This window comes from Hippocampus bargibanti, linkage group LG12, assembly GCF_051943395.1.
Source record: "Hippocampus bargibanti isolate YZ-2025 linkage group LG12, ASM5194339v1, whole genome shotgun sequence".
Lineage (NCBI taxonomy): Eukaryota > Metazoa > Chordata > Actinopteri > Syngnathiformes > Syngnathidae > Hippocampus > Hippocampus bargibanti.
In genome coordinates, this window is record NC_142745.1 from 17,312,501 (window position 1) to 17,336,281 (window position 23,781).

The 23,781-nt window shown below is 42.9% G+C and overlaps 1 protein-coding gene across 4 annotated transcripts in view; it reads right to left on the bottom strand.

Moving 5' to 3' along the window:
* The window catches only part of wnt4 (wingless-type MMTV integration site family, member 4), a 24,333-nt gene extending 2,239 nt beyond the window's left edge, over positions 1-22,094 (bottom strand). Inside the window, exons 1-7 of one of the 4 annotated variants that reach the window (XM_089009650.1) lie at positions 20,791-21,055; positions 5,325-5,406; positions 3,832-3,985; positions 3,585-3,716; positions 2,998-3,140; positions 1,043-1,316; positions 1-953 (exon numbers count right to left, since the gene is read on the bottom strand). The exon at positions 1-953 is cut by the window's left edge and continues 2,239 nt beyond it. In XM_089009650.1, coding sequence (XP_088865776.1) covers positions 940-953; positions 1,043-1,316; positions 2,998-3,140; positions 3,585-3,716; positions 3,832-3,985; positions 5,325-5,406; positions 20,791-20,873 — 882 coding nt within the window. In that variant the 5' untranslated portion in view covers positions 20,874-21,055 and the 3' untranslated portion in view covers positions 1-939. Of the gene's footprint in view, positions 1,317-2,997; positions 3,141-3,584; positions 3,717-3,831; positions 3,986-5,324; positions 5,407-20,790; positions 21,056-21,078; positions 21,200-21,552 lie in introns of those variants that run through there. The other 3 variants (XM_089009648.1, XM_089009649.1, XM_089009647.1) reach the window with 3 other exon arrangements.
* Positions 22,095-23,781: the final 1,687 nt, after the last annotated feature.

The window sequence follows — 23,781 nt, forward strand, 5'->3', positions numbered from 1 at the left end:
ATGGAACATTATGACGTTGATATCGCCTTGAATTTGTTACTCTCCATTCATTTTTGCAGCGCCACTGCATTTGGTAACCTGGCGGCTCTGAGATTTTGCAGTTCAGATTCGTGAAATGTTTACAGCGGAAAATAATATTTTATGGTACATGGTTTCTGTGTTTTTTCTATTGGATCTTTTTGAGTGCGAGTTTGAGTGTTTCTGGCTTTTTTTGAGGGGGGGGGGTCAATAGTGGCTTTCACTTGTCATTCATCAGACAATAATGGCATTAGCATGCGAACGTGTCAATCAAGCAGTGTCGCCAAACTGCAACTCAACGTCCACCCGAAATCTTCGATCAGTGCTCCCAATGCACGCACGGAAAGCAAATCAAGTCCATGTCGGGCGTATTCAGTCTTTTATGGATGATCCCTTTCACATGCGGCACACTCAACAAGTCCCCGAAGCAACGTCGGCAAGGCCACAGGTCCTTCAGTACCCCCCACCCATCCCCCTCGAGACTCAAACCCTTTAACCCCACCCGCTCCTGAGTGCTGTTTGTCCCTCCTTATCTCCGCCAGACTGCTCGCCAGTTCTTCCAACATTCTCGATAAGCTCCTCAGTCTCAACAAATAAGTTAAACGTGACAAGAAGGGCGCAGAGGGGGGATGACGCTGGAGAAGACACAAACAGCATGACGAGGAAACAGATTTCTCGGATGCTCGTCGCATTTCAGTCGGACGGTAGAGAAAGTTTTGGTCCTATCCAACCAAAGGGGAGGGGGGCTTCGTTGGTCCCCGGTGTGCTCCCGCGTCCCGTTCAGTAGCGCGAGGCATCCGTTCTGTTCGCCAGCAGGACCCATTTCATCATCGGCAAGTGTGTATCTCCTCCATTTTGCGGCACTGCTTGCACTTGACGTAGCAGCACCAGTGGAACTTACAGCTGCACCTGTCCACCACCTCAACCTGCTGCGTCTGAAAACCACGGCCGCAGCACATCAGCTCGCAGCCGTCGATGGCCTTGGACGTTCGATTACACTGCCGCCCCACCGTGCCCAGCATACCCGGCGTGCGGGGGTCTCGCTCGCAGAAATCCGGGCTGGCTTCTAAGTAGACCAGATCTTCATCGGTGTGAGGTTTGAACTGAGAGTTACGAGGCACCAGGATTTTGGCAGAGCCCATTTTGCGCTGCTCCACCTCGGTGGCCCCGTCAAACTTCTCCTTGATGACGTTGCCCACTTTGCGGAAGGGGGGCATGGCTTTCCAGCAGGTCTTCACCTCACACGAGCCTGACACCCCGTGACATTTGCACTCCACGCGCATGTGAGCCAGGATGGCCTGAAAAGATGCCACAAATTGAGGTGCTGGCAGGATGATTTTGTGAAAAATATAACAAACGCGCTCATCTGACGGGTTAGGAAATCAAGAACCGAGTGGTGATCAAATGCAAGAGCTGTACCAAAGAGTCCATCTTTACAAAACGATTACATTTGTCTAGTTACTAGACTCTAGTATGACATAAAAGTTGCCCATTATCTTTTTTTTTTTGGGGGGGGATATACCGCTCCAGTCCATTAGGGGCAGTCGTGTTCTAGTGACTGAAGTTGTTTATATATATTGCAAATGTCCCCGTTGTGAGACTATTAAAGGCTTTCTACTTAAGATAAACATTTACAGTATATGTATATACAGTGGGACCTTGGCTTACGAACTTAATTGGTTCCCAGACAGAGTGTGTAAGGTGAAGTGTGTATCCCAAAAATTACTTTCCCAAAGGAAATCATTAAAATGAGAATAATCCGTTCTCAGGTCCCCATAAAACATAATTTTCTACTTTCTAATTTTCTAAGCCTTAAAACTACACAAAATATACCTTATTTTATGTATAATAAATGTGCTATAGTATCATGATTAAAGAAATAAACGGTACTGGACAATAAAGTCATTTTATTAACCTTTGTGATGGTCGTTAATGGAGTGTCCAGTTTCCTCAGCATTAAACACGTGATGAGGAACATAGGCTTCTTTCACCATCTTGAGGAATGATCCCTTGTACGTGCTTTCTCTGTGACAATTGTATCTAGTTCATCAATTGTGGTCTGTTTAGCTGGGTTAATAGCTTTTTGCAGTGTGCAGATGACTTGTGCGGGTTATTTGTGGAGCCTGATTGATGGGATATTTAAACTTCCAGTCTACACTCTGCTTTTGAACTATCAAAGTTGAAATGGGTCCAAATGTCACTGTTTTCTATCGATTTTCTCACCATTTTACTTGTTTTTTCCCCTTTCCTTTTTTTGTTTCAAGCTCTGTCCTCTCCCTTTTGTGTGTGTGTGTGTGTGTTTTCTCTCTCTCTGCCTGTCTCTTTAATGTTTAACCCCCCCCCCCCCCCACACACACTGCTGGGTTCTTGACCAATCACGTGGCTTTAACCGAAGATGCCATTTGGTATTTTGGAGAACAGCCTCACTGTCTCTCTCTGTCTATAACCCCATTCCCCACTGCCGCGTTCTTGAAAAAAAAGTCCGCTGCCATTTCCTTGTTTGGAGAACGGGCTCATTCACGAACGACACATCACTCACTGTGGCAGCTCCGTGTGTATCCCGAAAAATAGTTTGTATGCCGAGGTAAAATTTTCATAAATGTAACGTTCATAAACCGAAAAGTTCGTAAGCCAAGGGGTTCATAAACCGAGGTCCCACTGTGTGTGTGTGTGTGTGTGTGTGTGTGTGTGTGTGTGTATATATATATATATATATATATATATATATATATATATATATATATATATATATATATATATATATATATATATATATATATATATATATATATATATATATATATATATAAAATGATCTATCATTAGATCGATAGATAGAGATAGATTACAAATTGAAATTACCAGATTTTGTTAGACTCCATTTCTATAACAAAACTTGCTTTTGACGTGGCCATGATGGAATGATAAAACCTAACAGAGGGCTGAAGCCCAACGAGCAGTGAGAACCCCCCGAGTTACCTTCCTGCCCGCCTCGTTGTTGTGCAGGTTCATGAGTGCCCGACTGGAGGACTGGCCTTTACTCCGCTCCCTCACATCCACAAAGGACTGTGAAAAAGCCACTCCGTAAGCAATGTTGTCGCTGCATCCCGACCACTGGAATCCTGTGACAAGACATTACAACATCATTTAAAAAAAATGCTAGTCTCCCTACGCCAAAATACGGTATCAAATGACGCTGAAATGTCTGAGGTGATCCTCATAGTGTAGAACCAGCAGAGCATTAGCCCACAAGTCCGCAAACTTTGCATTCTTTACTTATAAGAGGTCTCATTGTTTTGCCGTCTGGCTTCAACCGCAGTCCGACACCAACACAACACTGAGTCAGTGATAATAGGCCCACGGTAATCACACAAGCAACACTTTGAGTTCATGCACATAGAAGCAACATAATTTATTTATATATCTTTTCGACTTGTTTTTTTTTTTACATTCCTTTAGCTTTATCATGGAAAAATAAAACAAGCTACCGATTGGAAGTGTGCTTGTTATTTTGTTAATTTATTTTTGCGCAAGTATATTTGCAAGCTGGGGGCAGTGATACACACCCTCTGGACTGACTCCGTGCACGTTGTGGTCACAGCCACATTTTTCTAGCTCTCCACTGCTGCAGGCCCTCGTGACCGCAAACGCCACACTGGCTGCTGAGATGGCATACACAAAGGCAGCCTCGCGGGTGCCTAAAACACGGACACACGCACAAACACACACAGTCACATTGACTCAAAAAATGTCCAAAAAATTGACTTGATTTGATTAGAATGATCAAATCCTCCGCTCCTCCGGAAAACTCACCCTGGGTGACCACTTTGCCAAAAACGGGCATGCTCTCAAGAGTGGAGCAATTCCACCGACGGTTACGGAACTGGAACTGACACTCGTCGATTGCCAGCTGAGCGCCGCGGCGCACTGCGTCCATCACCTCTACGCTGCGCTTGCAGATTTGAACCTGTGGCAGATGAGAAGCGGGGCGGCGAGGTCAGGCGTATTGCGCAATATGCACGGACATGGTTTTTGGACTCGGGCAGTGTGATTTGGCCTCTTCGAATACGATTAAGGGACTAAATGTCAAAACAGGAAAGTTATGTGTCTTTAAACCAGACATGTCAAAAGTCCGGTCCAGGGACCAAATGCGGCCCGAGGTAAGTTCGGTCCAGGGGCCAAATGCGGCCCGAGGTCAATTTTCATCCGGCCCGTAGCTTTTGTCTTAAAATAACTACGTAGCATTTGTCTTAAAATAAATAACGTCTGGCCCACGTGTAGAATGAATACTTTGGGCAGTAGCACTGTTAGCTGTGTGTTCTAAGTGCTGCCATCTAGAGCTCAATTAGGAACAGCAAAGTAGTATAGGAGTGAATGAGCTCCCAAATTTTCGAAAATGGTGAGTTTCTAAACTATTTTTTAATTTTCTAAAATGTTGATTTTATATTTTTTTATTTTCTATTTTTTTTAAACTATTTCTATATCTACAATTTTCGAAATGTTTTGAAAAATCTCTAAAATGGCGAGAATCAGCAAAGATTACTTCTGTTCAATGGGTACAAAAAGGTTCATCAGTATTAAAAAATTTGAAGTGAAGTAAATATTCCATTTCAATTTTCAATGTCCATTCAATTTTGATATGCATGCTTCAAATGAACAAAAACACATGCTTAACTTAGCTTACAGGTGATAAAATCGAGGCCCGGGGGCCAAATCCGTCCCGCCAAATCATTTTATTTGGCCCACGAAAGCAAATGAAACTTGTGATTCCATGATGTTTGCTCAAGTCCGAACCAAAATTTCAAATTGGCGTATGTAAACTACAATAACAGTCATTATTCTTTGTGTCAAGTTTCTACTGTCTCCTTATTATCTAATTTACAACAGATTCTTTTCTGACAGACAGTGGTGTTTTAGGTATTGACATGTTCCGGCGTGCAAAGTGGTAATTATTCTTGACTTCAGATGTGAAAACTAGTTATTCTTTAATTTGTTGTGTGTTTTATATGTAGTACGTGCAAGAGATGAAACATTCTAATGGTGTCCCCAAATTCATAACGGCCCTCGAGAGGAAACCGTAACTACAATGTGGCCCGCGGCAAAAAAATGACTGACACTTCACATCTAGCTCAAATGAAAATTTATAAAGGCAACTGTGCAAAATAAAATGTTTCGCTGAAATGTACGTATTTAAATTAATTGCTGTAATATGTAAAGTACATACAGTACAGCTCTAAACAGATCCTATAACCAAATTAGGAGTTTTAATTAGTGTTGTGACAAAAATCACGGTGCTGTGAATGCACCTGTCTGTGAATGAGGCCTCGTAACCTCTCGCACGTCTCCTCATCTCGGATGCTTCCTACTGATGATAGTTTGGCCAGATACCTGACGGGAGACACAACAGAAACAATGATTATCATTTTGTACGAATAAGCAATGGCGTGTGGGCACACTGCGCTGACGCCAGCTAGCATACAAGCGCGTGGTCGTTTTTAGTTAGCAGTGCGAAAATTGTGCAACCGTGTTCACATTCGGTCGGCGGGCTCCGGCTCAGTTCCCATGATGTTGTGAGAATGTTTCGGGGTGAAGGTCTGCGTGGTGAGTAGACTGTGAGGAGGGAAAGTGGTTTATCACAAATGGCACCTCGAGGCCAGACAGGTCAGAAAGATATACGGCTTACACACATGTGCGCACACAATTGTGGACGTGTTAGAAAAATGGCATCGGTCTTGATGCCCCCGACGGCACACGCTAGCGCCTCAACTCACTTGACGCTCGTATCTCCGAGCACAGCTGTGCTTTACAGAAATAGGCTTTCACCATTTCCGACATCGGATTCCGCTTTGAGGTCGGAGCCTTGATTCTGTACTGTCTAAGTTTTCCCCACATGTCATGTTTGATTGCTTGTTGAGTCTGAAATGAGTCAGTTGATCTTGTGCACGCGTTTAAAAAAAATAACATAAAATAATGCTGTTTTATGGGCAGAAGCTACACACTGAGCGATGTAACGATGATTTCGGGTTATTTTTCCCCACATTGAAAACCAGCATAATTTCTTGAAAATTTCTATCTAGCTATTACTGATCCGATCGAGTATTTAAGTGGCAATCTGTAATTTGGTTATGCAAATAAATGTCTTATTGATCTGCGCAACCAACAGGAAAACCAGAATCCTTTCCTGATTCTGATTCTGAAACAAGCAATTGCGAAGGTAAGAAAAGACATAAACATTTGGGGAAGTGAATGCAGTAATTTTAAACATCCTTAAAAACAACAAACATCCGGAGCTAAACAGCAAAAATACAAAAAAATAAAAAATAAATTAGCTTCAGTGTTCAAGTTGCTTTTCAGGCGAGCGCACACATTCGACCCTCGAATGGATTTCAGTGCTGCTATTCCGCCGCCGGACAGCCTACAAGGTCTTCCTTAAGGTATCCAAAGCCCGTTTTATGAGTGCCCAGGACCACACATACCCTCCGCAATGCCCTTTGTGTGTCTTTCTGAACGGAATACGTAAAGCGGCACTTCGCCAGAGATTGGAGAATTTTACCGATCAAAAGCACTCATGCAAACAAACTGACAAGACAACAAAAATACACCTGGATAGATAAAGGAGCTGATTGGTTGACATATAAGTCACTTGTACATATAAGTCACTTGTACTTTCAGGCGATGGTGGTGGTGGTGGGGGGTGATCTGACGAGGACAGGTGGACAAAAACTAAATACATTTAAAAGAAATAAAAACACAAACCAAAAAAATATATATAAAAATCAAATGAACAAATAAATAAATACATTGGAAATTATATAATAAATAAATGATCAAATACATAAATAAAGAACAATGGCATATGTTTACCATCAATAGTGGTTCACCTTATTTATTTATTTATGCATGCATGCATGCATGCATGCTTGTATGTATTCTATGCATGTATGTATGTATGTATGTATGTATGCATGCATGCATGCATGCATACATACGTGTGTAGTATGTATGTATGTATGTATGTGTGTACGTACGTATGTATGTACGTATGTATGTATGTATGTATGTATGTAAATAAAACAATATTTCATTTACATATTTATTTATTTATTTATTTATTTATTTATTTATTTATTTATTTATGTATTTATTTATTTATTTTTTTATTTATTTAATTGTTAATTACCTACTTATTTATTTAGGTATTTATTTATTTATAACAGACGCTGTTATACTGTGATACTGTAATACTACAACACATTGGGATTCTGATTCTGATTCTGATTCTGATTGATTTCAAATATTTCTTCATGGAGGAGAAAAAAAATAAATAGAGAGTATACATTTTCCCATTGTCCTTTCAGAAGTCTGAGAGGTCAAACACCTCCTTTCTTTCCAGGTCCCCTCTCATCTCATCCCCCTCAAAGGCGCAGATAATCCTCCTCTCTCAATGCCGCTTTGAAGACCGCCCCCGCCCCAACCAGACAATGTCCATATGCGCCACTCATCACGGCGATAACCTCGCTCCCCGCCACTCCACAGCATCTCAGCCATATCCACCAACGTACAGTAAGTAGCGCGCTTGCCAGCGACCTTGCAGGTTGGTGTGGATTGACTTGGAGTGTGTTCACCTTGAAGTCGGATGGAGACAGTTTCCATCATGGCGCTCAGTGTCTTGAAATTGTAGAGAGATTTAGTTTATTTGTGTCTCCATTTTCAAGGGTGAATTTCTCATTTTTAATTTTGAAAATAAGTTGTTTTTTTTTTGCTCTTAGATTTGAAAACAGTTTTTTAAACGATACAATAAAACTGGGAATGTTGACATGAATTCATCAACTTCTATTTTCTTCTCTAGAAATATAAATGTAATTTAGTCCAGAAACTTATTCGCCTGTGTTTGTGCTGTGCAAACTTAGATATTTTCAACTTCAACACAATTCCACCCGGACATCTGGGAACATCTCCTTTTTAGAAGTGTTTGATTCCAATTTCTCGCAAATAAATGTGTGTCAATCTTAAATAGCAGTTAGCAAGACATGACTCAGTGCTTAACAAATGTCATCAGGCGGATCTTGTTACTAGCTAGCTAGCACAGCATCAGGAACAGTAACGTTCCTCATCCCGACTAACATGTTTCCATAACGTTGCTCTTGTGTAAATCGCTTGACCCCCCCCCCCCCCCCCCAAAAAAAAAAAACGCCAAATCCTAAATCACAATTCAAAACCAAATAAAGCTGAAAATCATCTCTTTTCTCATACTCAGTTCATAAAAATGAAGGAGTTAGCTTGACTCTTAGGATGTGATGCTGTTCATGTGCGTGTGTTTTATAGGGGGGCTTAGTCATGGGAAAGGAACAGACAGACCTTGAGCAAGTGTTTCATTTTGGGCCCACCATCCCGTTATCTGCTCATTCTGCGCCGTGTACCCTTCCTTCCCTTAGACGAGGTTACCAAAACATCTCATCCAACAAGCAGAGGAGTCAAACCATAGAAGGGCACAGCAACACGCATGTACACGGCGGCGGCTCACGTCCCTTTCCCGTCCGGCGCCCCCTCCTTCCTGAATAAATCCGGCGGGCCTAAACCCAGTGGCCTAGTTCAACGCAAACACACAAAGCGCTCCGTAAGATGCATTTTGGGCCAGGTGGAATGAACCGAGCCTCCCACTCGGAACCCCCCGCAGCCTTATGAAAATAAGAGATAAATCCAGACAGGGAAGACTTTATGACATGTTATCTCGAACGGAAAATACTGACAAGACTGAAACTGATGGCAGACTGTGAGAAAACGACTTTGTCAAACCCTGACCCTGTTCACCAATTATTGGACTATAATATAAGGACGGTCCGAAATATTTCCATGCCTCTATTTTGTAAATAATTTGGCCTATTCAGGGCCACAGTTGGACTGGATCCTATCTCGGAGGTTTTGGGTGAGAGAACACTTTTTCGGCATAGACTGACGGAATGTAACAGAGAGTTTTTGCTGTTGTCCAAGTTGGGCGGGAATGACTGCAGTCAAGGTTTTCTTTCTGGAACTTTGTCCCGTCTACACTCACAATGGTCACAAACCATCCATCCATCTATCCACCCAAATCAATCAATCCATCTATCTACCATTCTATGCATCCATTCACCCAAATCCATCCATCCAAACTATCCATACATCCATCCATCCACCTAAATCCATCCATCTATCCACGCATACATCCACCCAAATCCATCCATCCAACCATCCATCCACCTAAATCCATGCAACCATTCATCCATCACCCCTAAACTATCAACCCACCCACCCAAATCCATTCATTCATTCATCCATCCACCCAAATCCAAAATCCAAAGCGGATTTACGTGGGACAGGAGATGTGAGACAATCTCATTTCGTCAATGGATGCTAATCTATCCATCCAATCCATCCATCCATCCATCCATCCATCCATCCATCCATCCATCCATCCATCCATCCATCCATCCATCCATCCACCCAACCCATCCATCCATCCATTACCAAAATCCATCCATCCAATCGACCAATCCATCCATCATCCATCATCCATCCACCCATTCACCCAAATCCATCCATCCATCCATTCATCCATCTACCAAAATCCTTCCATCCTATCCACCCACCCATCCATCCATCCATATATCTAACCATCCACCCAAATCCATCCATGCATCCATCCACCCAATCCATCCATACAACCAACCCATCCATCCATTCATCCATCCATTCATCCATCCATCCATCCATCCATGCATCTATCCATCCAACCCCATCTATCTGTCCATGTGTTATTTAGTTTTTTTTTTTGTTCTTTTGACTTCAAGACGGCGCCGCGAGAGTGGCTGCCTTTCCAGCAGCCCCTGTGTTTTGCTTTTTCTACTTTCATTTCTTTCATAACTTTGCTGCTGTGAAATGTAAATTTCTCCACTGCGAGACTAATAAAGGCAAATCCAATCCAATCCAATCCATCCATCAATCCATCCTCCCATCCATTTTGTATATTGCATGTCTTCATTCGGATCTGAGTCGAATTTAGGAAAGTGATACCAACTCATCGCAAATCACATAATGAAACAACCCTTTCCTACCTATATCTACACGATGATCAATTTACAGTCTTAAGTGAACTCCACGTGCATGATTTGGGGATGCGGATGTAAAGAGAAAAAAAGAATGGGACCTGTCTCGGGCGCTATTTCGCGAGTTTATTGTGTTCCCTAATTAAGAGCTGCTGATTCTTCTGTTCTAATCATGTCTTCTCACACACAGGAAGACTGTACTACGCACTAGTTCATTTCATTATGACCTTGACGAAGATGATGAAGGTCATCTGAAGTCGCTTTTTTGGTCGCTCATTGAAGAAATACAAATGGGGAAAGTCAGTCTGCGGTGAGTGGGCGGAAAAATGTAAGGCAACCCCGATACTATGGTAATATGTTTGTTTGTTGGTGTGTTTATGAGCTTCAACATGCGTCTGGGTGTATTTATATGCCCGGTGGCTCCACGAGAGCTCTTTGTCCCCTAAAAGTAACACGCTCTGCCAACACTGCAAGCTTCGCACATGCACAGAAACACAGACACATTCACACATCCCACGGTTAAGTGCTAATTTGGGGAAATAAACGAATGATGAAGAAAATCCACGGACTAACCTTTCGCCTGGTATTTACGCCATTGCCCAATAAGGCTCGGAAAATTCACGCATGCGAATGTTGAATGCATTAGCGCATCTGTCTCACCATATTGAGACCTGGTTGTAATTGCTTGACCACGAAAAGGCCATTTCTCATACCCCAGAAATATTATTTTGGGGCATATCCAAGTCATGATTCCGTAAACAAGGACATTTGTGATGTGATCATGTCCTAATGAATAGATTGATGTCAAAATGATCATTTTTGGTACTTCAAGAACAACATATTCAATGCTGGCCTATAATGTATGTGCTGTATTATAGATGGAGGGGCATCGACCTTCACTTGTAGTTACAGTGGTACCTCGGTTCTTGAACGCCTCACAGTTCGAACAAATCGGGGCTCGGACAAATTATAGATATGGAACACCAATCGGTGTTCGGGACATGCGTACCTGCTGAGCGGCACTTGTATCGTCCGTGACACTGTTGTCGCTTGCGGACCGTTTAACGGTTACTTGAACATGCCTCCACAGTAAGTGCTGAAAAATGACAAAAGTAGTAGTAAAAGTAGCTCAACTATTGCATTTAAGAAAGAAATAATCGCAAAATATGAAGGATGTGTGCGAGTGTCTGATCTGGCTAGGGAATACAGCATGGCGAAATCTACGATCAGTACGATATTAAAGAATAAGGAGGCTGTGAAATCTAGTGATGTGGCTGTGGGAATGAGAACAAGTGTCATTGGATAGATATTTAAAGAGAAAAGAACATCATGTAGCCGAGTCCTCCGTAGCTGTCACGTTTCGAGCGACAGTGACGGCAGCTGACTCGTCGGAACGTAGTGGAAAGTTTGTGATCCCAAAGCAGGCGGCAGAGACGTATAATACCCAAGCAGGATGTTTATTCACAAATAAAAGAAAACACAGCGAGTAAGAAGGCAGGGGGTGATCCGACCCACTTACTACGCCAAAAAGCAAATGGCACACGAGGGTGCAAAATTACGCAATCCCGTAAGATGACATAAATTTACGGGACACAGGGAAAATACCTCGGACCGGATACACTCACGCATCGAAGGAAGAGTCCAGGTACGGTGGCGAGTTGAGTCAATCATCCGGCATTGGCGAGGTGATCGCAAACCGTATAAATGCCCCGTGTCCGTGATTAGAGAATTGACAGCAGGTGGAGAACGGACGGGAGAGGCAGCCCCACCCCCCCGCTGTCAACTTGCAAGTGACAGGAGCAAAGAGATGGTTTCGGTGTTCGAAAAAAAACGCTTTTCGAACAGGGTCCTGGAACGAATTATGGTCGAGAACCGATGTATCACTGTTTCTTGACAGCAGACAACCCCCAACATCCGCCCTCCAATATAGAAACAATATGACAGTACAGTGAGACCTCAGCTTACGAACACCTTATCTTACGAACTTTTCATCTTACAAACGTCAAATTTATGAAAATTAAACCTTGAAATACGCACTATTTTCATGATACACACCCACCAAAGCTGGTAGAGTAATCTTCGCCGGAAGAACACCAAAGCACACGACCTTCGGATCTTGCGGAGTGATCTTCGACAGAAGCACTCGACCAAACAGCGCTCCAGCCAGCGGTACTTTCCACACCCTCTCATTGAATGCACACGTCGATCACCTCCTTGGAGCTTTTTGCTGATAATTTTACTATTATGGGAGAAAAAAAAACCACCACAGGCTCGTCTTCAGCCCAAGAAGACACAAAATAACATCACCGTCGCTGAGAAGAAGGAGATAATTAAAAAACGAGAGATGTGCGTTTGTGTGAACGAGGTGTGCGTTGTGTGATTTAGTGGCCGAGCACGGCTATGCTAAGTCAACCATTGCTACCATTCTCCGGAACAGAGACGCCATCAAAGGTGCGTCTGTTGCAAAAGGTGTTTCCGTGCTCTCAAACGACGGTCTCGGACAAGCGAAGAAGTTGAAAAACTTCTGTTAATTTGGATTAACGAAAAGCAGCTATCCGGCGACAGCGTCAGTAAAACTATTTTATGTGAGAAAGCATGGCTAATTCACACCGATATCGCCATGTGCCAACCTGGAAGTTCGGCGCTTATTGAGGAGTTTAAAGCCAGCAACGGATGGTTCGAGAACATCGGAGGGCGAGGAGGAGATGGCTGCAGCATCAAGTGAGCTCATAAAGGCAATGTTGGCAGAATGATGTGCAGGCTTTTACCGAACAGTTCCATCCAGAAAAGACTGCGGCTATGACAATAATTAACATGATGAACGATAATGTGATGCCTCAGCTTCGTAAGACCTTACAAGCCAGAAAGCAACAGGTGTCAATTAAGAGGTTTTTAATCAGCAAAAATGATGAGTCTCCAAAGAAGCAAAGAAGAGAATCCACACCAGAGGTTAAGTTACCAACAGTCCTTATGGAAGGTGACTCTCCTTCCATAAGCCATCAATGACCATCAAAAAGGTAAATAAAATTTTATTTTACAGCACAGTTTATTTCTTTAATTACAGTCCTCGTGTAATGTGCCTCTCTTTCCAAACAGCAATTTCCTCTGACATTCCATCACCATTCCATCAAGCCATCAATGACCATCATAAAGGTAAATAAAACGACTTTATTTTATAGCACAGTTTATTTATTTAATTACAGTCCTTATGGAATGTGCCTCTCTTTCCAAACAGCAATTACCTTTGACCTCGGACCTCCAACGCCCTTCCATCAAGCCATCAATGACCATAACAAATGTAAATAAAGTGACTTTATTATACAGTGCAGTGTATTTCTTTCATTACAATACAATAGCACCTTTATTATACATAGAATAAGGTATGTTGTGTGTAGTTTTAAGTCTTATTTAGTTGAAAAGTATATTTTATGGAAACCCGGGAACAGATTATTCCCATTTTAATGGTTTCCTATAGGATTTTTTTTTTGTGATACAAACTTTTTGGCTTTTGCACTCTGTCTGGGAACCAATTAAGTTTGTAAACTGAGGTCCCACTGTATTTAAGTATACAGATTTGAGGCACCCTGTTCCAGATGGAGCAAATAAATCCGAGAACATTAGAGAGCCGGTGACCCGTTTCAAAATAGCTGCAGTTGGACTTGTCTTACATGGTTGTGTAAAAGCTTAAAATAAAATTTAAAAATAAATTTAAAAAATAAACAAATAAATAAACAAACAAATAAATAAATAAATAAATAAATAAATAAATCGATGAATCAATGAATAGTTTAAAATTAAAAAATGGCCAAACGGCATCAATCTTGGAGACTGTCCGTTAGATCGCAAGGACAAAATCGAAAACTAGGTCTCATTTGCTGGTTAGGTGTCCTCAAATGGGACCAAAATATGCAGCGATAAATAGCCAGAGTGAAAACGTGACTCCCTTTGACGAGCGAACATTGAAATCCCATTGAAGGAGCTGAAATGTGTCGCCTGGTAGACTTCAAAGTCAAGACAGATGGAGCAGGTTGCTTACAAAAGGCTATACTTTCATGGACAGCGGATCTACGACGGCGCGCAAACACTGATAGATCTGAATTTCCGTGGCTGCGGAATGCCGACTACGCGTGTCCACTTCGCTTGACTACTTTGGGAACTTTTATCCCATTTTTTAATGCTCCCCTAAAAAGCAAGGCGCCCGCAAATTGCCCATGCGTGCGACTTTTTCGGCGGCCAGACTCTGGAAATCGTCACTTGTGTCACCGGGCGAGTTACGACTCGTGTGGCTGATTTATTCACACGGTCGGATTAGGAGAACGTGTTATTTGGACGCAATTAACATGATGAGTTTGAAAGAGCTTTTCTGTCACGTCAAAGACTCACATACATTCGTTGGCGAGATGTGGAGACGTCCTCGCTCGTGGCATTGCGATCATTCATGCAAAGTGGGCAAGCTTGGACACGCACCATCAAGCTTTCTATTTACACAGTTATTGCATGTGTGTAAAGTATGTGTTGGTCACATATTTGGATGGATAAAAGCGTATCTGTGTAGGAGGCTAGAATACATATTTGGTCCTCGCCTCGTCATCGCTGAGTCTCCTTCTTTAAACGTTGGCCTTTTCAATGTGAGATCCGGACAAAATGTGCATGAAGGTCACGAAAGAGTCAAGCAAGAGTTCACACGCGAAAAAAATAATGTGACTTCTTGCCCCGTACAGTCCTTCATGGCCCCTGATGAGATATGATGAAACCGAGAATGCGCTGAATGAATTTTGTTTCATTCAAAATTATTTGGATCACCCCCTAACGATGGGCTTTACAGTGAATAATATTGGAAATGGAACAAAGCAACACCCCCGCCCCTTAACACCCGATGAAATAAGCATGATTGACACCTGCCCCAGCCTAAAATTATTTTTTTTAATTGACTGCATTACGCATAATAAAAAAATAGGATCGGTTTGACGAAAGCAGACATTTGAGGGGGCAGAAAAACGTAAATAAATAAACAAATAAATACATGAAACAATAAATAAATAAACACACAAATAAATAAATAAACAAACAGAGAAATAAATAAATAAATAAATAAATAAATAAATAAATAAATAAATAGATAGATAGATAGATAGAGAGAGAGAGAGAGAGAGAGAGAGAGAGAGAGAGAGAGAGAGAGAGAGAGAGAGATAGATAGATAGATAGATAGATAGATAGATAGATAGATAGATAGATAGATAGATAGATAGATAGATAGATAGATAGATAGATAGATAGATGACAATTTGTGGGTGGTACTCCTTTCCAGAATAATGTTGTGCATTGCTGTTTGCGTCATATGTTGATTGTCAATACCAACATTTGTTTGGCTTGGGCATCCTGTGACTGTAAAGTGTCCTTGAGAGTATAAAGGGCACTTATAAATAAAATCTATTCTTTTATTTATTTTTTTTGACAATGGTGACACCCCCCCACCCCCGAAAATCTCAATACTGTACTCCTGAATATCTGCTAAGGAGCTGCTGGATCATGTGATAAATTGCACAAATATTGCACAAATATTTGGTTTGCCACAAGCCCATGCACCCCCCACTATGTCATATGCTCCATACCCCATATTTTTCGAAAGGCCAAAAACTATGGAGAGATAAAAGATCTGCATATGGTCCGCAAATAGCATCGAGTCTTGATTTATGTAACTCATGATGGTAGCATCAGAATAAATTCTGAAGTCCCCAAAACCATTTTGTTGATCAGAGCAAACAACTAACCGATTTCATTTCATTTGAGGGTGGGGGGGGCGTAACCCCTCCGTAGCACCGGACAGATGGAATGGTGTGCAGCCCAGCTGAAATCAGCTGTCCGCAGCCGCTGCCGCCGCCAAGCGGGCGTCGGCCCACAATTGTCGCCGCCAGAGGGTGTGTTATGTCTCCCAAAAGCCTGGCACACATCCCTGTGGAGTGCCACGATCGTATCTCATCTTTCAGCGGCGGTGGCGGCGACGGCCTCCCTCCCACTCTTTTACCCCGTCGGTCTGATCAAGCCATGGACTAATCCTAGTCCCGATCTGGTCATTGCGAATGACCCCCTGCCCCCTTCCACCTACCCCCAGCCGATTCAAGCGTGCCATGATAATTGCACACCCGGCGGTGACAAGAGGGCTTGAAATAACATGTCGCAAACCTCATTGCATGTCATGTGAACGCAAACAAAGTGTGAGGCGCCAGCGTCTGCTGCCAAGGTCTCAGCTTTCTCTGGTACCCCTCGGCCCCCTACTACCCATCACTTTCGCACCTCACTATGCTTATACGGGACATGTGTTGAACTGTGCCTCTCTACCCGCAACACTTTGATGCTACTTGTAAGGGGCAGTTACCTGTTTTCTGTTATATGGATTTGGTCTTATCGTCACGTTAGAAAGCCACTGACGGTTTGCTTGATACATTCCGTGCCGGCGATCAGATGAAAATCCAATACATACAATACAATAAATATTGATTGATATACAGTTGCGCTTTAACAACAGCTATAGCTGTAACAAAGCGCTTAACTTGGACAGTCATCATATATAGGAAATAAAGCAGTCACAAAGATAGTAGAACGTACCAGATAGTGAAACTAAAACCAAGTCGGAATCATACTGAGTCAAATGCCAAAGAGTACAAGTGAGTTTTGAAGATGAGCAGCGAATGTTCAGTGGCAGGTCATTCCAGAGAGTGGGACCAGCAACGGTAAAGGCTCGAAAATCACTGAGCCTCCGATTAGTTTTTGACACATCTAATAATGTCTGGTGAGCAGACCTGAGGCGTCAGTATCGCGTGTAGAGGTGAATGAGCTCAGAGAGATAAGGAGGAGAGAAGCCATTTAAAGATTTGAAGACAAATAAGATCTTAAAAAGATCACTAAAAAGTATAGAGAGCCAGTGAAGGGATGCCAGAGTAGGAGTTATGTGCTCCCTCTTATAAGTACCAGTCAAGAGGCGAGCAGCAGCATTCTGGACCAGCTTGAGACACTTTATGGAGGATTGACTCCGTGAAACAATCAAATGGAATATCATAGTCATTTAGCATTCATGAATACACCATTATCTTGTAATGATGTAAATGATTAGAGAGGAATCAATCCGAGGTGTCCAAACTAGGACCCAGGAACCATTTATTGGCGAGTAGAGCCAGAAGTGAAACTTTTCACCATTTTCAAAGATATAAGTAAACCATTCGTAATAAAAAAAGTGACACACACAACACAAAGAAAGACAATTCAATATTACAAGCAAAATAGTTTCTTCAACTCTGTGCTCTGATTTATGAAGACATCACATAGATGATCCTCAAGCTGAAGTTTTTGTGCTCGCACTGGATTGTAGTTGGAACTGTTCATAATTCAGACCACATCGATGAAGATGTCAGTTCCAGCTGGAGAAAATCTGCCTCACGGCATGATTACGTTGATATGGCTCACTTTGGGTATGGGATTCTTTTGCATGTGCACCCACGCTATCTCAGGTTTTGTTGAATTTATTTCCACCCTCTTGCTAAATCGTTGATTTATGATTTTTCAGTTGCACGGGTTATAGATCACCTGAGTGCTGAAAATGGTTTGAAAGACAATGTTTTGATCATGTTCATATCGTAAAAAATAATCTCCAATTTGAACATGGCCGTTTCCATCCACTTTTGAAAACATGCCACACTGAACTGGTCAAGATCAACAAGCATTTTTTATAAACATCTAACAATAAAAATGCCTCGGAGGCCCCTCTGAGAATTTTCTTCTCTCTGTACAACTGGAGGGACAGGATATTAATTTCCCTCTGGATCCCATAACTTTTCCTACGCTTCGGAGCCCCGTACAGCTGTTGTATCTGACTTGAAGACTCTTTTACTGCCCTGAGATTGAAGTTGTATGACGGAAATGCCCCCCCCCGCCCCCCGACAGGTCCAAATTGTTCCGCAACAGTTGATACTTGCATTGGGCACGGCTAATATTTACACCTCAACTGTAAAATCAAGCACTTGAAGCATGTAGCAAAATCGCCTCAGTTTGCGATCTTAACTGATGCCGCCATCATTTCTTTTTTGCAGATTTGATCATTTTATGCTGTTTTTAACTGTTTTGGGTTCTCCCAACAATTTCCTTAGACGGGCGGATGCCATGTTTCTCAACTGATTTCAAAATTGAACGAAAGGCATTGGTGTACAGTGATACCTCGGCTTACGAACACTTTCGCTCATGAACTATTCGCCTTACGAGCATTGAATTCGTGAGGATATAATCTTGGCATACGAACTAGTTTTCGGCAGACGAACCAAACCACACAGTGCCACGGTGGCTGGTGAACTAGTTTTCGGCGGATGAACACCAAATCACACGGTCGAACAGTGCCGCGGTGGCTGGCGGACTAGATTTCCACACCCACTTTCTTTGAGTGCAGACGTGGTTTGTTATCGAGATGAGTATTTTTTTCTATTCTGGGACCGAAAAAGACCCCACCACAGGCTTGTGTTAAGCCTAAAATCCAGCAGAAGGAGATCATCAAAAAACACGAATGATGTGTGCGTTTGTGTGACTTAGCGTCCCAGTACCGGTATGCTAAGTCGACCATTGCTATGTGTGGCTAGGGGTGTTTCTGTGTTGTCTAAGCAACGGTCTCAGGCAATAGAAAAGGTTGAAAACTTCTGTTGATTTGGATTAACGAAAAGCAGCCAGCAGGGGATTATCGCCGAGAAAGCACGGCAACTTCATTCATATATCATCCAGAGCCAACGACATCAACGACCATCACAACGGTAAATAAAATGACTTTATTGTATAGTAGTTTATTTATTTAATTACAATACAAAGTCACATTTATTATACATAAAATACAGTATATTTTGTGTAGTTTTAAGGCTTATTTAGTAGAAAATGATATGTTATGGGGACCTGGGAACGGATTATTCTAATTTTTAATGGTTTCTTATGGGAAATAAATGTTTGGCAGACGAACTTTTCGCCGTACACACACTTTCTGGGAACCAATTAAGTTCATGAGATGAGGTATCACAGTATTTGTAATTAAAAGGCAAACACTTTCATTTCTACCACATTGATCGTGAATAATTTGTAAGCAAGGATTGATTGCTTTAAGTAGCTCTTTAAATCTGACTGCTGGGTGTCTCCTTGGTCCTCACAGTGTAAAGCAGGGGTGTCAAACTTTTTTTCGTTGCAGGCCAATTTGGAGTTGCGTCTTGCCTCGGAGGGCCGTCATGACAGTAAAACCACAAAATTATTACTTTTACACAACAGTTTACTTGATTACTAGTTTTGAAACCAGTCAAATTAATTGTAATAGTTTGTTCACATGAGTGTAAATTAACTCATTCACTGCTATTCATGAATTTATTCGGGAATTGAAAATATGACATATAGTGCCATTCCCGAATTTGAACGGGTTGTTTTTTTCATGCTTGGTTGCCAATGGCCATGGCCTCCGGCAATGTTTTTTTCTTTTCCACAAAGGGCACCATTTGCCTTTTTTCAATGTTAGCACTTTGTTCCAGCTTCAGCTGTTCAAGCACTATATAAACCAAAATGTATGTATTGCATTGTATTTTGGACAGCCACCCTCATTTCAAGCTCACATCACTCCAGACCCATATAATTTAGGAATTAACTCTTTTTTTTCTGATGAAAGAAGGAGTCCAAGTTTTCTAACGCTGAAACCGTGTGTTTATGTAGTCCTAAAACTAGGTTTTCTGTGTGTCCTGGAATTCAAGTTACAATTAGAAAAACCCTGGCACTGGAGTGGACACATTTTTGCATGTTTGGCAGTGAATGAATTAAGAAAGTAAAATCTCCATTTTATTTATAACACGTGACAAATTGACATTTTGGTAAAGATTTGAGCAAGTTGTCACACATGATTTGCTGTCGCGGTCCAAATAAAATGGCCCCGGCATTGGGTTTTACACCATTTATTGTAAAATGAAAGCTCAGGTAAATCTGACTAATTCCAACAACCGAAATGGTAACAATTATGGAAAAAAAAAATGTGTAATTTGGGCGGAATATGTGATTTATTCTTTTCACACCGAATCAAGCTCCCATCGCGCCTGCAGGACACGGAGGTGAAAGTGAAGTTTACGCTGTCGGTCCACCAGAACGATCGCAGCGAGTAATCCCATCGAGCAGACTGCAAAGCAGCTTCGCGATCCTGCTCCAACACGTCCGCTGTCACCACGCCTTCAGTCACAAACTGCACAATTTAAACTGCGTGACACAGTCGAACGTGTTTGCCGAAGACTTTGACGCGGCCTCTTCTCCTTCCAGCGAGTTCGTACCGCAAACGGCGATTTTATCTTCGTGTCAACATCGAACTTTCGACAAAAACCAGCGAACCCGGAAGTCACGCACCCTGCCGTAACATGTTATGAACGTGGATGGGGTGGGGGGTTGGGGGGTGTTCGTAAACAATCCTAGTAGAAGTAGAGATACCAAAAGACCAGCTCGCTTGGGGTGGGTGGTAGTGGGTGTGGGGTTAATGATTTTCGTGTTACGAATCTGCATGGTTCTCCCATCATGATCGATGCCCCTCGTAAAAAATAGTTAACAAAATAAATATGTGTTGGAAGATAAGAAATTCAATCTCAGCTGCAAAAAATGTACCCGACAGCGGAGGAATGCGTAGAAAGCCACCTTACCGTCCCACCCGCCACCTCCCACGACGCGCAGGCAGAACTGGCACACATACGCGACGCTCCTCGGTTGTGCAAGGCAAACTGCAGAAGACATTTCTGTTTTTGTTTTTCTTTTTTTTTCGTTTTTGTTTTTGCGCTTGATCACTATCCGCTTGTCATCTTCATCTTGCAGAGCACGATAGCAATTTATTTCGCATCGCGGTGGATCATAAATCAAAACGATTTCGTGGGAATGCGTGACGCCTTTTTTTCTAATTCAGAAAAAAATGCACACATAAACGAAACGTCTTCCAACTCACATCAAAGTCCGCGTGGCTGGCCGGCCTCCCAACAAAGTGAAGAAGTGCTCTTAATTTCGCCATTTACATGACATTTAAGATTTGTGGCTTTCATTATCCGGCTCCGTCTTCTTCATCTGAGAGTTTATTTATGACACTCTTCTTGAACCGGAGTTATTTGGTGTGATGCAAGAGACGCATTCTGATGCATTCTGCAGCCAATTATGAAAATACACAACATCACACAATTTGACGTTTGCGTGGACATGCGTGTTGTTTCTTTTTTCAGAATAGCGCACGCAAAAAAACATTCCCCTCTTTTTTCTTTTTATTTTTTTTTTTGAAGGAGGGCCACATGCAGAAATGTCCCATCATCCCAATACGGTGACGGGAGGGAAGATGAAAAGGGAAATGAACGAGACGTAAAAGTGGTTTACAGGAGGAAAAATAATTTCTTCAATCAATCAAATGTGAATAGGTGTGACTGAAACTTACAGCCAGTTGCTGGCATTGGCCGAGAGGAGCGCACAGCAGAGCATCAGGACACAGCGCAACACGCACTCCTCTGTCATCTCAGCTCGATGGGGGGGAGACGGGTCGCCGAGAGTGGAAATAATCCCGTGATGGAGAGTGCTCGTCCTCGATTCGGAATGACAAGACACCGCGGCACGTTTAGAACGAGGCTGATGCTGCTGATGATGCTGCTGCTGCTAATCCATCGTAATAGCATCCGGCGCTTCAGCCACGGCCGCACAGGCGCGCAGCTTGGCGGCGCGTCCGCGCGATTCACTTTGGAAGAACCGTCACCCCCTTCATAAGTGGGGGGGGGGGGCGGCTGGGAAAAGTTCAGACGGTGCTGAGAGACTCGACACGCAGCTATCCGCTCATCAAGTCTTCGGAACTCTGCGTGCGCTGGGCGCTGAAACTACGACATCCGTGACACACTCCCAACACCCGAACGCAGTCTCACACACCTGGCTCTGTCGGTGCCTGTGGCAGAGAACACAGTGTATGTGCCGACTTTAGTTGAGGGGCGGTGCAAGGATGTGGAGCTATGGCGCACAGAGATGCATGGGAGTTTTTGGGACCAGGGATGAGGGAGGCGGGTTCAGAGCCGGAATGTACGTGCTTGTGTGTGTGTGTATGCGCGCGCGCGTGTGTGTGTGCTGCATACACTTACACGCACAGTGTGCGTGAGTGTGTGTGCATGTGCACGCGTGTGTGTTCGCGTGTGCATTAATGTGCATGCATGTGTGCGTGTGTGTGTGTATGCAAGTGTATGCGTGTTTATGTGTGTGAGTGTGTATAAGTGTGTGTATGTGTTTGTGCACACGTGTGTGTGTGTGCATGTACGTGTGCGTGCATTGGTGTGTGTGTGTTTGCGTGTGCAAGTGTGCGTGCGTATGTGAGCGTGTACGTGTATGGTTGTGCATGGCTGTATGTGTGTGTGTTTGCGTGTGTTCACGTGTGTGAGTGTGTATACGTGTCTATGTGTGTGTGCTTGTATATGTGTGTTGCGTGTGTGTGCGTGTGCGTGTGCGGGTACACATCCGCACGCGCACACGTGTGAGTGTTTATATATGAGTGTTGGAGAGGATTGGGGATAGCTGGGGAGGGCATTAGTGAATGGCTGTGCTATTGCATCCTCCCGGGAGACCTCTAAAACACATATTGCCCGTCTACACACACACACACACACACACACACACACACACACACACACACACACACACACACACACACACACACACACACACACACACACACACACACACACACACACACACGCACACACACGCGCGCACAGCACAGCACAGCACAAAACTAAAAGTGTACTTCGAAATTGATTTCATCCTGTACTCTAAAACAAAATATAACTCCAGAAAGCAAGACGGTGCGATTTTTGTTCTTTGTGGTGTGTTTTGAATGACCACCAAGACTGATGAGTTTGTGTGAACCTTCTGATCCACTCTTTTCGCATGTCCCTGAAGTAAACTCATGATTGGGGGGTGGCTCGCCTGGGGTCGGAGACGGCAACTGTACCGCCACTTGGCCAACAGGGGGCGTGAGGGAGCAAAGCAGCCCACTGATGAAGAACAATATTCACTCAGGCTCCTTCGTCACGTCACGGAACCAATTTTAAATGTCTGTGGGAGAAAAATGTCCAGAATGCTAAAACAAGAAACTCCCTGATTTTAATGACCAGTAAATTTGCGACAGAGATCCTGAGAGGAAGATTGAAATGGCCGGTCAATATATTACGCTTACAGACCTGGAATAAGATGATAATGGAAAACGCGTACGATGTTGCATTTTGCAGTCAAGTGGCGCTTTGACTTCACAGTTTGAATAATTCTGTGAGCAATCATTTTCCCCTGGATAAATCTCACCACAGACCGGTGGCCGTTTCTCTTCCAAATAATGCGATCGATTCGGTTACGATATCAGATCCAGATGTAAATTCCCGCCACTAAAAGCTGGAAGGTTGATAATGGCGAAATGGTGTGTCATATTCAGCGTTTGAAGTCGAGCACAAATGTTTTTAATCTACAGAAAAGAAAAAAAAAGAAAAAATTCCAAATCCTTTGTGGGGAACTTTACACTGTAAAGTCCCCCACCACCACACACATAATCAAGCACAGTTTTCAACATCTATAAAATAAACAATTCTAATAAATCCATATAACTGTGATTGAGAATGCAGTTTATTCAATTCCATAGCCT